The following is a 15,000-nucleotide window of genomic DNA, read 5'->3' on the forward strand; positions in this document are numbered from 1 at the left end:
CAACTTAGTTCATAATTGCAGTTGAAATCAATAACAAAATCTCAATATACAAATAGCAGATAAAATTAGACAGATAAAAAATAAGAGTGAATACAGAAATACAGAACAGTGTTATTAATCCAGAACCCTACAAAACCCTTAGAGAACACACTCAACATATCCATCTTATTATACCTGCTGGACATCCACAGTCCACAGGATGTCACATACACATACATACAGAGTACGACATGCAGTGAAACGCTTTATATGACTGTCCAACATTTAACCATGAAAAAAGGAAAAGGAAAAGCGAGAGACGTACCACAGGATACTGAGCCAGATTGTTGTAGGTTCTGCCTGCGATGGTGTTCAGCTGCATCAGGTAGTCGAAGTTTGAGATTTCCCTGTTCACCCATTTCTGCAACACACACGCTATTTCATACAGGAGCCAAATAACATGTAATATAATATGAGGAAAACATGGATGGATGGATGGATGGAAGGAAGGAAGAAAGGAAGGATGGATGGATGGATGGAAGGATGGAAGGAAGGAAGGAAGGAAGGATGGATGGATGGATGGATGGAATAATACAATGACAGCAATAGGGATTGCTGGCTGGCTAAATGGAGGGATGAATAAAATATTTGTATTGAGAAGAAGGAATTGCTACATGGATGGATAGTTTAAGGATGAATGGATGACATGAAATAGATGAATGTATGGAAGAATAAATAAATGGATACATAAATAGGTGGAATAATTTGCTGGAAGAGGAAGGGATTGTTGAATGGACAGAAAAACGAATTGGTAAAGAGATAGGTAAATGGACAGATGGATGGATGAATAGATGGAATAATATGCTGAGAGAGGAAGGGAAAGTTGGATGGATGGATGAATGGATAGATAGAAGAAGGAAATGGTGAAGAGACAGATAAATGAATGGAAAAATAAACTGATATTAAGAGATTGCTGGACGGATGGATGAATAAATGGAGGTAATAAAACGACAGGTGAAGAGATTATTAAATGGAATAATAGATGGATGGATGGATGGAATATCTATAATGATGACCATTACAAATTAAACATGACATGCGACCTTTGACCCCTGACCTGGGTGAGTCCAGAGGCTTTGAGGAGCTCCTGGGGCGAGCGAGTGCCGTGGAGAGAGAGAGAGCAGAGCAGCAGCATCCGGTTGTAGACTTTATTACGCACCTGACAGGTAAACAAAAGAACAGTCAGAGAAGGAGAACATAGAGCACTATAAACACTGTACACACACACACACACACACACACACACACACACACACACACACACACACATTAATACTAGAAGAAGAAGAAGGCGGAAATATGCAGTGTTCAAAAACACAAGGTCACTTCCTGTAAATGAGTGATATTTAGGACACAGCCGGTGGAGGGTCTGACCTCCTTGTTGAAGTTGAGGAAGTAGTTGGTCTGATCGATGAGGAAGATCTCGAGAGCTGAGCGCCGGAGGTTGTACCTGCGCAGGTGAATCTCTCTGATCTGAGACAGAGGCCATTTGAAATCCTGACCCACACCTAAAACACACACACACACACACACACACACACACACACACACACACACACACACACACACACACAGTATTAGTAACATCAGACGTTGATTTGAAGAGAGGTTGCATGTAATTGAAATTTTCAGTGACTACACATTTTTAATAATTTGTGTCTCACACACACACACACACACACACACACTCACCCTCCTCTTTCTCAGTGCTGCTGTCATAAAAGTAAATGTGCTGGTTGGTGATCTCCAGCCGACCAGGAAAAACATCCACCACAGTGACCAGCTCACAGTCCTCCATCATCATCAACTTCTCCTTCTGACCCGCATCCTCATCCCCCTCCCTGAGAACAGGACAAAGCAGACAATTACCCACAACTATATGTGTGAGTGTGTGTGTGTGTGTGTGTGTGTGTGTTACAGATACTGTTACTAATTCAGCACCCAGGTGTGTGTAATTTGTTCCTGCCCATGCAAAAACTAAACGTTTGTCTGAAACGTGAATAAATACACAAGATGAGGTGAGGCAGGTCTGCTGTGTGGAGATCTGGAGCTGTATATCGGATCTATAAAGCTATCAGGAGTTTGGAGCCTCCAGAGTGGAATCTACAACAATGAGCTGTAAAGGCATCTCAGAGTTCAGTCACTGAACAGCATATAGTTTAAAGGAGAAATCGGTGGATGTGATAATAAACTGATATGTGATGCGACTGACTGATAAAAATATTGAGCGAGGGATAAATGGATGGATGAATGGAACAATGGACTGTTGGATGAGGTTATTGATGGTTGATGGTTGGTTGGGTGGATGGATGGATGGGTGGGTGGGTGGATCATTGGATGGATGGATGGATGGATGGATGGATGGATGGATGGAAGGATGGCTATAAAGTCAATGGTTATATAGAGTGATGGATGAAATTAGTGATGGGTGGCTAAATTGACTGATGGATAGATAGATGGATGGATGGGTGGAAGAATAAATGGTTAGGTGGATGGGTGGAGATGGTTAGATGTGATAATGAACTGATATTTGATACGACTGACTGATTAATAAAGGGATTAATAGATGGATGAACTGATGGAGCAAAGTTTAAAGGTAGTGATGGATGAATGATTGGATGGATGGAATAATGTACTGATGGAGGATGTTAGTGATGGATGGATGGATGGATGGATGTCCATAAAGTCAATGGTTATATGGACAGATGGATGGGTGAATGGGTGGAGAGATAGATGGAAGAATGGATATGTGGAAGGATAAATAGATCGGTGGATGATTAAAATAATGTGCTGTTGGAGGTATGAATATTCGGCTGGATACATGGCTATACAGACGGATAGATAGAGAGATGAATGGAAAGACGGATGGACAGAATATGCAATTGACTGATGGACGGATTAATTAAAAAGATCAACACATTAATGGTGGGTTGATGGATGAATATGTGTGTGTGTGTGTGTGTGTGTGTGTGTGTGTGTGTTCTCTCACTGTGTGCTCCCACTTGGATCTTCCTCAGGAAGCTCCAGGATTTCGTCCTCGAGGTCACTGACCTTTACTTGCTTCACAGCCTCCAACAACAAAGACTCTGTGTTCACCTGCTGATGCTGCACACCTGTAACACACACACACACACACACACACACACACACACACACACACACACACACACACACTTATAGACCGCTAATAAAAAAAATAAAAATATCTAAAGCATAATAAAATACAGTAATAAAAAGCATGCTTTTGTAAAGTGTGTGTGTGTTACCCAGATTGTCTCTCAGAGCACTAGCCTCTCTGTGAAGGTCGAAGTTGTAGTTCCTCACCAGCTTCAGACGCATACGAGAGTAATTCTCTGCGCTCGACAACTTCCAGTGCATCTTCTGTTGCTCCCACACACACACACACACACACACACACACACACACACACACACACACTGCTAAATCTCTATGTGTATTTATCATACAATTTACCCATAGTCCCCATAAACCAGGGACACACACGTACCTGTAAGCCCAGGGTCCTCTGTCCCCCAGGAGAGACCTCCGCGCTGCCTTCCACTGCCTGACAATGGCGCTGTTCTGCGTGTGCATCTGCTTCAGCATGCTGTTGTACCTCAGGTTCTCCTGACGAGCTCGTCGACTGAAAGGCTCCACAAACTGATCCTGTGAAAAATAATATTTAATGCTAATGTAAAAGTGTACATTCCCACCCCCACCTGTAGCGTATGTTATACCTGAAAGCGGATCTTGCTCTCTCCTCGCTCCCTCTCCCGCCGGTGCAGGTTCCTCATAAAAGATTCGTAGCAGTCCTTCCAGTACAAAGCCATATTCTCATGTCCCTGACTGAAGGTCTCGATCTCGTACTGCTTCATGTACGGGATGATCTGAGCATCAAAACAAAGGCTCTTACAGGAAAGGAAAAACTACCTTTACATTCACAGCATTTAGCAGAGGCATTAACCACAGCGGCTTACAGTTACAGTAAACAAGCAAAAGTTTATGGACACCTGGAGATGTTCCACCAGATGTTGTAGTGTACTTGTGGAGATTTGTGATCATTCAGCCACAAGGGAAGGATATAGAAGTCAGGTATGAAAGGATTAATGGATGGATAAACTGATTGAACAAAGTATAAAGGAAGTGACAAATTAATGAATAGATTGGTAGATGGATGGATGGATGGATAATGATTAGATGGACAGTGGGATGAAATTAGTAATGTATGTCTTAACTGATGAATAGATGTATATATGGATGGCTAAATATGAATGTATAATTAATATAAAATATACTGTATTTTAAAATATATATATATACTGTAAAATATATTATATTATGGTATATTTTATTATATATAATATATAATAAATGATGGATAGATGGCCAGACAGACAGACAGACAGACGGACAGACAGATGAATATATATTTCGATGGATGGGAATAATGTACTGATAGATAAATAAATGGATAGATTGATCGATAAATGGTTAAACAGATAGATGGATTAAGAAATAAATTGTGGGTTTTTTTTGTGTAACATTCTAATCCACATTTAGTCTCAATTTGCTGTTATTATAACCTCCATTCTGCTGGGAAGATGTTCTTCTAAATACTAGATTGTGATTCCGGAGATCTGTGCTCCTTCAGCCACAAGTTAAGGTTAGTAAAGAATGGATGGATAGATTATTGGACTACTGGATGAAGTTTGTGATTGATGGATAGGAAGGATGGATGGATGGATGGATGGATGGATGGATAGATATCTGGAAAGATGGCTGATGCGTAATGGTTACATGGATTGATGGTACTGCAATGATGGACTGATGGAGGAAATTAGTGATTGATATCACAATTGATGGATGGACAGATTGATCAATGGAGAGATGGACAGGTATATGGATATATGGTTTGATGGATGGGTGGATGACTGGAACAATGTACTGATGTATGAATGGATAGATTAATTGATGGATGGATGAATAGGTGGATAAATGGATGAAAGGATAGATGGTTGGATGGATATGGTTAGATGGATGTATGGATGATTAAAATAATGTACTGATGGATGTATGAATCAATGGATGAATGGATTGATTAAAAAATTGCTGGACAGATGAATAAAGAGGGAGATGAATGAATAGATGGATGGATGGTTGATGTTTTTTTAAGCATCCCACATTTGCTGTAAAAAACCTCCACTCTTCTTCTGTTGAAGTGTTATTGTGGAGATTTGTGCTCATTTAGCCAATCTTCTGATTCAGCTGGGAGCTACCACACACACACACACACACACACACACACACACACACACACACACACACACACACACACACACTTACATATTTATCGAGGTACACCCTCCATTCAGGTGAACTGCAGTAGAGCTGGAAGTCCTCAAAGAAAGAAGGGCTTCCGTTGCAGTTCGGGAGAGAGGGAAGATGCAGCTCCATGTACAGCAGCTTGTGCACTTTAGAAAGTAGAGTTCGGAGCAGAGGGACCAGGAATGCATACATCTCTTCTTCTTCTCTTTCCATCAACCTCTCCATCCTTCTTTCCCTTGTCTGCCTCCCTCTGCTGGCTGAGAGAGCTCTGGAGGATGCACTCGACCCGGCCGAGCAGGAAACACGCCTCGTCCTGAGACTCCACCGTCTTCATTTGCAAGATTCCGTTCAACCGCGTTGCCATGGCACACACCTAACACACACACACACACACACACACACACACACACACACACACACACACACACACACACACACACTTACATATTTATCGAGGTACACCCTCCATTCAGGTGAACTGCAGTAGAGCTGGAAGTCCTCAAAGAAAGAAGGGCTTCCGTTGCAGTTCGGGAGAGAGGGAAGATGCAGCTCCATGTACAGCAGCTTGTGCACTTTAGAAAGTAGAGTTCGGAGCAGAGGGACCAGGAATGCATACATCTCTTCTTCTCTTCTCTTTCCATCAACCTCTCCATCCTTCTTTCCCTTGTCTGCCTCCCTCTGCTGGCTGAGAGAGCTCTGGAGGATGCACTCGACCCGGCCGAGCAGGAAACACGCCTCGTCCTGAGACTCCACCGTCTTCATTTGCAAGATTCCGTTCAGCTTCGCCGTTGCCATGGCACACACCTAACACACACACACACACACACACACACACACACACACACACGTTTCATTTACAAGGCATGAGAGTGGTCTCTACCAGAGGTGTACGATATATAATCCTCTAAGATAACTGTTTTCATCACCAATGTGCGATTTGATATCGAATATCTCGCAAAACACACCTACAGAGCGCACGCGTACATCACGTGATGACGTCTAGCAGGTCAGACTCGTGCATGTTTACAGCGCGTTCTTTCGCTGCATGATTCAGTCCATTAATGTGCCTAAATTTGTTTTTTTCAAGCCGAATATCGTTAAACTTGCACTTCCCCACAGCTAAAAACTAAAATACAAAAAAAACCTAGCCTAAAAATTTGAATTTGACATTTTTAGACTAAAAAGCCAGCAATAAGCAAGCCTTTTTTTAAAATGTGGTACAAAACGGGCTTCTGTAGTGTTTAACTGTCCAGAGCACTTCAGAGTTTAGTAAGTGGTGCGTCAGTAACAATGGTCCGTGCAGTTAAATGTGTGTAGTTAAATGGACTAAATGAAGCATCAATGCAAATTATTTGCATTTTTGTATTGGAATTCCTCGAGTTACAGTGTGTAAATTCCTCTTTAAAAAAAAAACACTTTAGATGCAGCTTCTGTTTTCTCTGTTTTGCAAAGATGCTGATACTCTTGTTGATAGCCCTAAAAAAATGCCTATAAAAGGTAAAAAAATATTTCTTCAAACTTATTGGAAAAGATGAATCTCTGCTGTGAACTGAACACCACACAGAATATCACAAATTTTAGGAGTCAGCTGTCCACAGACGTCAATAAGCTACCAGCACAATAACACACTCAGCAAAATATCACCTAATTATCGTTATCCATCAAATCCAAAATATTTTGTTAATATCAGACCCCCCTCAAGTCTCTAGCACAGATTCCTAACCTGTTTTAAAAACAAGGAATGTGTGTGTGTGTGTGTGTGTGTGTGTGTGTGTGTGTGTGTGAATGTGGACCTCATACACACTTACCTGTGGGTTAGGCTGAGCCATAAACCCGAGTAAAAGCCTGAGGCCGAGCTGGGAGAGTTGGTGCCACTGTGTACCCGCAGTGTACCACACCATGAGACCGTCCATCAGCGTGACCGTGTCCTCCAGTAGCCTCTCGCTCCACAGCGCCGGGTTCACCAAGCCTTCAGCCTGCAGGAAGTCCTGCACCACGTCCAGCAGGCGCACTGCGTTTTCTGTGTGCTCAGGCAACATGGCTGCCACACACTCCCGGTTATCGCCCACAGCGAGCTCCAGCATCCGTTCCAACAGACTGCACGCACACACACACACACACACACACACACACACACACACACACACACACACACACACACAGCACTTCCTATTAGAATCAAATAAAAAAAAAAAACGAATAAATTAAAGAAATCACCAAATAAGTGGTGTACCAGAGTTTGATGTGGTCTACGGGCAGCAGGAGCTCGTTAGCCGTGCCCAGTTTGGTCAGAGCTGAGAAGACCTGCCCCCTCTCCAACCAGGCTGCATCATCAGATCCAGGAATGCCCTTCCACATCACACACAGCACCATCTCCAAAACCATCCGCCCCAACTCCTCCTCTGTGGGCTACACACACACACACACACACACACACACATAAGAGTGAATAGATGGATGTATTATATAAGCAAATGTATTTTACAACGATGGACGGATGGATGGATGGACGGACGGACAGTTTGGACAGGTCAGTAAAAAGATGGATAAATGGTAAGATATAAAGATGGATGGATGGATGGGTTGGTATATATACAGATTGATGGATATATGAATAACTGAATGAATGGACATGGATGTGTATGGATAAGTGTGTATATGGGTATGTGGATGAATGAAAGTGGATGGATGGATGGATGGATGGATGGATGGACAGGAAGGTGTATAAATTGTACAGGGCAGAAAATGGAAGGATAAATTAATGGATGGATTGACAGGTAGATGTATAGATTGCACAGGTCAGTAAAAGGATAGATAAATAAATGGCTGCATAAATATATATATTATATATACACATATGAATTGATAGAATAATTGAATAGATAGATGAGTTGTTAAATGAGTGTATATGGGTGCGAGGATGAATGAATGTATGGTGTGAACAGGAAAAATGCATCTATGAAGTAGTTGGATGAAAGGGTGAATTGATAGACTGAATAGGGGAGTGGCTTATACAGGTAGGTGAGAGAATGGATAGACAGATAGATGGATGGATGATGGATGGATGGATGAATAGATAGATGGATAATTGTGAATGAATGGACATTTGAGGATGGACAAGTGGGTGTGTATGGGTGACGGATGGATGATACATTGGCGAGTTGGTGAATGGAAGAACAGTTTCTATTACACTGCACAAACAAGTTTTTGCTTCTTGAACACTGTTGGGGTTTTTTATAGATCAGTGTCTGCTGATCACGAAAATCACATCCAAATTCACCCATCACATAAAGTTTCATTGCAATCTTTAATTTTGTCATGTTTTTTCTTATAGTTCTGTCCAAAAATGCAGTCTGGGTATGTCCAGGCATGAACTCAGGGCATGCTGGAAGCTGTTCTGTGAAAGTTTGCAGAAAAGCCTTCAAAGAAGTTGTTGGCAATTACAGAGCCCTACATTACACTCAGCTGGTAGACAAACTTCTCCATGTGTACAAAACAATGAAGTGCAACATGTCACTCAGGATTCATTTCCTCCACTTGGACTTCTTCCCTGCAAATCTCGGTGCTGTCAGTCATTACTACAATAGAAAAACGATATCATTGCACCTGGAATCAATCACGATTGCTGACTGCTGTTGGACACTGCAACGTGATGCACCAGACATCAAATCAGGAGCGAAACTCTTATAATCAGGTTGAACTTATTAGAACGTATTAGAAACAAACAATTTAATACGGTATTGTGGGTAAACGGTTAACTGACTATTTCTCAGAGTTTCTACGTGATGCAGCAAAACCAAAACTAGGTTTGTGCATAACCACCAGGAAGTGAAAACTTGTTGTGCAGTGTTATCACGGTCCTCCACACACACACACACACACACACACACACACACACACACGCACACACACACACACACACACACACACACAACATTTTACCTCTGCGCTGTTGAAGGACTCTCCCAGAGAGACATTATCGCTGAACAGGAAGCTGTCGTCTCCCAAACAGGAAGTGGTTTCTCGGTCGGGGACGGTACCAGGGAAAGGTTTGGCGTTCTCCATCGGTGATGGCGTCTGACTCCCGCTGTCTCCCTGCTCGAGTGCATGAACTTGACTCAGGTCCAGACTCAGCCCCCGCCTCTGTGGCGTCTCGCTGGGCGTCTCAGACAGAGACAGCACTTCTCCGTTCTCCTCTAGACTCTCTCCACAAGCGGGAAGTTCGGCGCGGCTCGAGCCGATGCTGCCCAGGCTGGCCGAGTCGGCCCGGCCCGAACCCGACCCGGAGTCACCGCTGCAGCTCCGTACCAACACACGGATCAGCGTGTCCTGCCAACAGGCCTGACGGGATATTTGCAACGCTGCGTCTGCCTGAGACTGTACCAGGGAACATAACTACACACACACACACACACACACACACACACACACACACACACACACACACACAATTACAAATATAAATAAATATAGATTGCTTTTATAAAAATCCCCCTTATTTCGATGTTGCACAAATAATTCGACCCCTCAGATCTCTTACCCTCTTGCAGACCAGCATGCGAACACTCAGATCAGCCCGATGAGTCAGCTGCACCAGAGCCATCAGATCCTTATAGTTCACCACAGAGTCTAGAGTACAAAAGGTCATAAGGTCAGAGCCAGTATTTCAAAAGATCCATCACATCCCTCTAATTGTGCATCAGTTCTGTTTCTCGGTTATTCCTCGGTTCCTTACTCTGAGGAACAGGAAACGAGTCGGGAACGGAAGGAAACCCAGAATAAATGAGACACTTTTGAAATCTGTCTATAGACACATTGACCTTCTTCTTATCTGCCAATATGATATGAGCTTTATGATGTTTACAGACCTGTGTGGAGGATTTGGTTGAGGAGGCACTTGATGAGCGTGGGGGTGATGTGAAGGTCCGGGAGAAGGAGCGTGAGCCCAGAGTAGCCCACTTCTCGCAGTCTCAGTCGCTGCTTGCTCTTTTCATAGACGCGGTCACACCTGAGCATGCGCTCAAACAGCTACACACACACACACACACACACACACACACACACACACACACACACACACACACACACATATATATATACAGCCGAAGTCAGTATGAGGTAACAGCGTTTACTGTTACAATACAGGAAACATAGGATAAACACCAACACACACTAACATTCCAGATACACAGTAAATCAATGTGATTGTATCTTTAAGAGGTTGACCAATTGATCAGGCTGATTTTTACATTTTTTAATTAATCAAATGTAATTAAATTAGGCAGGCGCATCTGAAACAAACCATGCTTGTACGTTCTTCCTAACATGGTAAATATTGGTGTGTAAAATAGAAAATGTTGATGTAAGATGGTGAACATTGGCCTAAGATGGTAAATATTGGTGTGTAAAATAGAAAATGTTGGTGTAGGATGGTGAACTTTGGCCCAAGATGGTAAATATTGGTGTGTAAAATGCAGAACACTTGTCTAACATGGTGAAAGTTGGTCTAAAATGACAAATACAGATGTGTAAAATAAAGATTTTTGGTGTAGGATGGTAAAAGTTGCTGTAGGATGGTGAACAATGGCCTAAGAACAAATATTGGTGTGTAAGATGGTGAACATCAGCCTATGATTGTAGATATTGGTGTGAATGTTGGTGTAAGATGGTGAACAGTGGCGTAGGATGGCAAATATTGGTGTGAAAGATGCTAAATGTTGGTGTAGGATGGTGAACATTGGCCTTAGATGGTGTAAAAAATGCAGAATGATGCTGTAGGATGGAGAACATTGGCCAAATATGGCAGATATAAATGTGTATTATGCAGAATGTTGGTGTGAGATGGTAAATGTGGCCATAGGACAGTGTTTATTGGCCTAATTAAAGCAAGTATTGGTGTCTAAGATGCACAATTTTGGTGTGAAGATGGTGATCATTATACTAAGATGGTAAATATTGGTGTGTAAGATGGTGAATGTTGGTGTACAGTGGTAAACTTAGGAAAGGAACATTGGCTTGTAACCTTGAAGATAAGCTCTCTGAGACGGTCAGAGTATTTGTGATTGAGCAGCAGGGCATAGCAGGAGTCGGCCGTTCCCGGTTCGAACAGCAGCAGGAAAAGCTGATCGCGCGATACACTCATCTGGAGAAGATTCAGCAGTAGCTCCAAAATACTGCACAACTACAACACACAAAATACAAAACACAATCAATAACATCAACATTACAAATACACAAACCATTCAGTTTAAACAATATTCACTTTGAGGTAAACATACACACTGCAGCAGAAAGCCCACATCTGCATTAGGATACAGTTTTTTAGAGAAAAAACAGGGCACGCTAGATAGAATATCTATCCAGATCAAGTTAAATGAATTATCAGGACAGGGTGATGTGAGCAGAACAATTCTACATAATAGTCACACTGGGAATGTGAGCATGAATCCAAAGACATCCTACACAATTGTGTGCCTCTAAGTTTGCAGGAAAATTTTAATAAAGAACAACATATGGCTGGGAACCTCGGGTATCCCAATACTTTGAACAATTAGTGTAGAGGTCAACTAATTCATGGTTTTTGCCAATTAATCGGCATTGATTGCAGATTGCTGGAACTATCGCCAAAAATCATTACTGATAGTTTTTCCAGGTTGCTGTAATTATACAGTATGAGAGTGACCTGTAGAAGCAAATCCCTGAATGCTCCTGAATGGGCTGTTTGTTGAAGTGACTTATTTTTTTTCCATTTTGGATGTTACTGTTTTTATTTATTTGGAGTGTTACTTTTTTTGCAGTGTGAATGCATCTTTTTATTTTTCTCAGTTTTTATTAATATAATTCATATATTGATTTCATTTAGCACATTATCATCATTTGAAAGGATTAGATTTTTTTTTTGGTAGTACATATCAATACTATTTTAAATAGAGTGTAAGGTTGTCTTTTTCAAATTCCAGTATCCATTTTAATAATCGGTTATCAGCAAGTACGATCCAACCTAGACATCGATATCGGTAAAACCCACTATCGCTTGACCTCTAATATAGCGTTTATAAATATATCTATAGTACACATATCTAATACATTCTTTAGTCTGAAGCTCTGTGGCCATTAGAGCTACATGCTATAAACTAGAATCGTAAATTTTCAATGATATATGTCTGAATTAAATGAGTTGGATCGCAGTCAGTAATCTCCATAATAAACCGCATCCCTTTTAATCACAGCTAATGGCAAAACAGTCAATTTAACCTCTGTAGACAGGAAGCTCAATAAAGCTACAATCATCATCATAAAAACCCTGCTATTGATTAGAGAACCAAGCTCCTCTAACAGAATTAATGACATGTGACGAGGAAAGCCTGCGGGAAAGACACGATTAATTAAACGATATAGTACTTAATTAAGGAGCTCAGCGGAATAGAGACCTGTTATATAGTTTGCACTTCGGCACAGACAAATCACCATCAAAGACGACGATTCTGTTTAAAACACACAACACACCCTGCGTCAGAGTGCGATGGAGTCCACATAAGTATCAGGGAATGTGCATCTCCGTAACTGATGACCATGTGATTCATTAAAAAAACATATTCAACCCTATTACGATGCCGTGCGATCCGTTTTCGATTCAGTCAGACACAATGCGATTCAATTAGGGCTGCAACAACTAATCGATAATAAAATTTGTTGTCAATGATTGCGGTTATCGATTAGTTGGACTTCTCAAGTTACGGGTTTGTGTGACAGTAAGATAACAGAGCCGCTTGCCAAATGGCAGAAACTACAGGGTCAAGCAGCAGCAGGAAAAAGTGTGCGTCCCAATTCATCCGAAGCATTGGATCATTTTATATTAAACGCAACAAAGAAGACTGTAACCTGCAAAGCAGAGCTTGTGGGGGATGGAAGTACCACAGTGATGCACATGCACATGCACATGAAAACAAGTAAGTCTGTATATCATGTAAAGATGGTGAGCTATTTCTGAAACTGTTTGTTTGTAACTTCCTGACACTGGATCTGTTCTGTCGTGACTCACTGTTGTGGATTTCAGCGAATGTTTATGCATTTGTACACCAATGCATATTTTTCCCTTTTTTATAATCGAGGCTGTTACTCGCTGCGTTTCTCCATTTTATTCTCTTTTTATAGCGTTTGTCTGCTACAACAGTAAACTTCTGTTTTCGAAACGTGATTCACTGCGGCTTTACTACGTTCAAATACTTGTTTTCAATGTTTGAATATTTAATTTATGCATATATCATTTAAATATTATACATAATTCAATTCATTATATATTCTAGATGCTTATATCTTCACAAATGAACAAAATGTGTATTTTTTGAACAGAAATTGTCAAAACAATGTTGTATTATATTTTATATTGATTGCTTTAAAGCCTGGTTGTCAACTGCAATTATGTTGACAAGAAGAAGCAACTCATCATGAGTGAATTTGTTCAAAGGAGAAATCCCCCATTCACTCCTCAACAAGCAGCTACTATAAGCTTTAAAATGTCTAAATTAAAGATAGTTACACTCAATGTGTCTCTTTGGCATTTTTTTAGTTCACTTTAATACAATAATACCCTGAATTAGGGTTTTATTTTGCTATAATAAGCAAAACATCTCATTAAAAAAACATAGATATTATCTGATTAATCGAAAGAAGGGGAATAATAATAATAATCGCCCAATTAATAGATTATCAAAATAATCGTCGGTTGCAGCACTAGATTCATCGCAGTACGACACAATGGAAAAAATATGATGCTCTGCATTTCAATACGGTGCAGATAGTTCACTTTTATTTCTTCGGTTCACACAGACCACCAGACGATCTTTTCCTGTTGTGTCTCCAGGAAGATGCAGCTCTGCCTCTGCCACGTTATTCTGTATTGTACGTGACTTTTAGGACATGCCTCGCTCTCCGTAGTGTTACAACATATTCGTGATATGTCATATTCGCTAGCAGCAGTGGTGCTGAGAGAACATGCTTGAGAAATAGTTTAGCGAAGAGAAATCGATCTACATATATTAGCGGTCACAAATTATTGTTTATTTTTGGAATAATAAAATTAGAGTGAATCTACTAATAATTATACATAAATAAAAAATATATATATTTTTTACAGATGCAAAAAAAAGTAAAGAAAAAAATACACACTATATTTCCAAAAGTATTGGGTCACATGGTTGTAAGTACGGTATGTGATTTTTGAGCATTGCATTCCACATTTAGTCCCAATCTGCTCTTATAATTCTCTCCACTCTTCTGAGATGTTCCACTAGATTTTTGGAGTGTGTTAATGGATATTTGTGTTCATCAGCCACAAGGGTATTACGAAAGGCAGGTACTGATGTACAGTAGGTGAGGAGACCTGGGGTGCAGTCAGCGTTCACATTCATCCCAAAGGTGTTCAGTAGGGATGAGATCAGAGCTCTAGAGCAGGTCACTCAAGATCTTCCTCTCCAAAGCATGTAAACTAGATCTTCAAGGAGCTCACTTTGTGCACAGGGGCATCGCCATGCTGGAACGGGTTTGGGTTTTGAAGTTGAAGTGAATGCAAAATTATATTATAGAGCATCTAAAGACGTCCTGTACAGTTTGGAAAAGAACCACATATAGCAGGTC

General features: G+C 41.0%; 1 protein-coding gene across 3 annotated transcripts in view; it reads right to left on the bottom strand.

Annotated features, from left to right (window-relative positions):
* The window catches only part of nbeal1 (neurobeachin-like 1), a 67,512-nt gene that overhangs the window by 9,714 nt on the left and 42,798 nt on the right, over positions 1-15,000 (bottom strand). For all 3 annotated transcript variants that reach the window (XM_046846409.1, XM_046846396.1, XM_046846403.1), the window contains 15 exons: positions 11,387-11,545; positions 10,233-10,392; positions 9,905-9,993; positions 9,307-9,759; positions 7,598-7,773; positions 7,173-7,461; positions 5,809-6,168; positions 3,777-3,926; positions 3,548-3,705; positions 3,306-3,430; positions 3,029-3,152; positions 1,732-1,880; positions 1,414-1,547; positions 1,097-1,198; positions 305-400 (listed from right to left, as the gene is read on the bottom strand). In XM_046846409.1, coding sequence (XP_046702365.1) covers positions 305-400; positions 1,097-1,198; positions 1,414-1,547; positions 1,732-1,880; positions 3,029-3,152; positions 3,306-3,430; positions 3,548-3,705; positions 3,777-3,926; positions 5,809-6,168; positions 7,173-7,461; positions 7,598-7,773; positions 9,307-9,759; positions 9,905-9,993; positions 10,233-10,392; positions 11,387-11,545 — 2,724 coding nt within the window. The remainder of the gene's footprint in view (positions 1-304; positions 401-1,096; positions 1,199-1,413; positions 1,548-1,731; positions 1,881-3,028; positions 3,153-3,305; positions 3,431-3,547; positions 3,706-3,776; positions 3,927-5,808; positions 6,169-7,172; positions 7,462-7,597; positions 7,774-9,306; positions 9,760-9,904; positions 9,994-10,232; positions 10,393-11,386; positions 11,546-15,000) is intronic.

The sequence above is a fragment of the Silurus meridionalis genome, chromosome 1, assembly GCF_014805685.1.
Source record: "Silurus meridionalis isolate SWU-2019-XX chromosome 1, ASM1480568v1, whole genome shotgun sequence".
Taxonomy (NCBI): Eukaryota; Metazoa; Chordata; class Actinopteri; order Siluriformes; family Siluridae; genus Silurus; species Silurus meridionalis.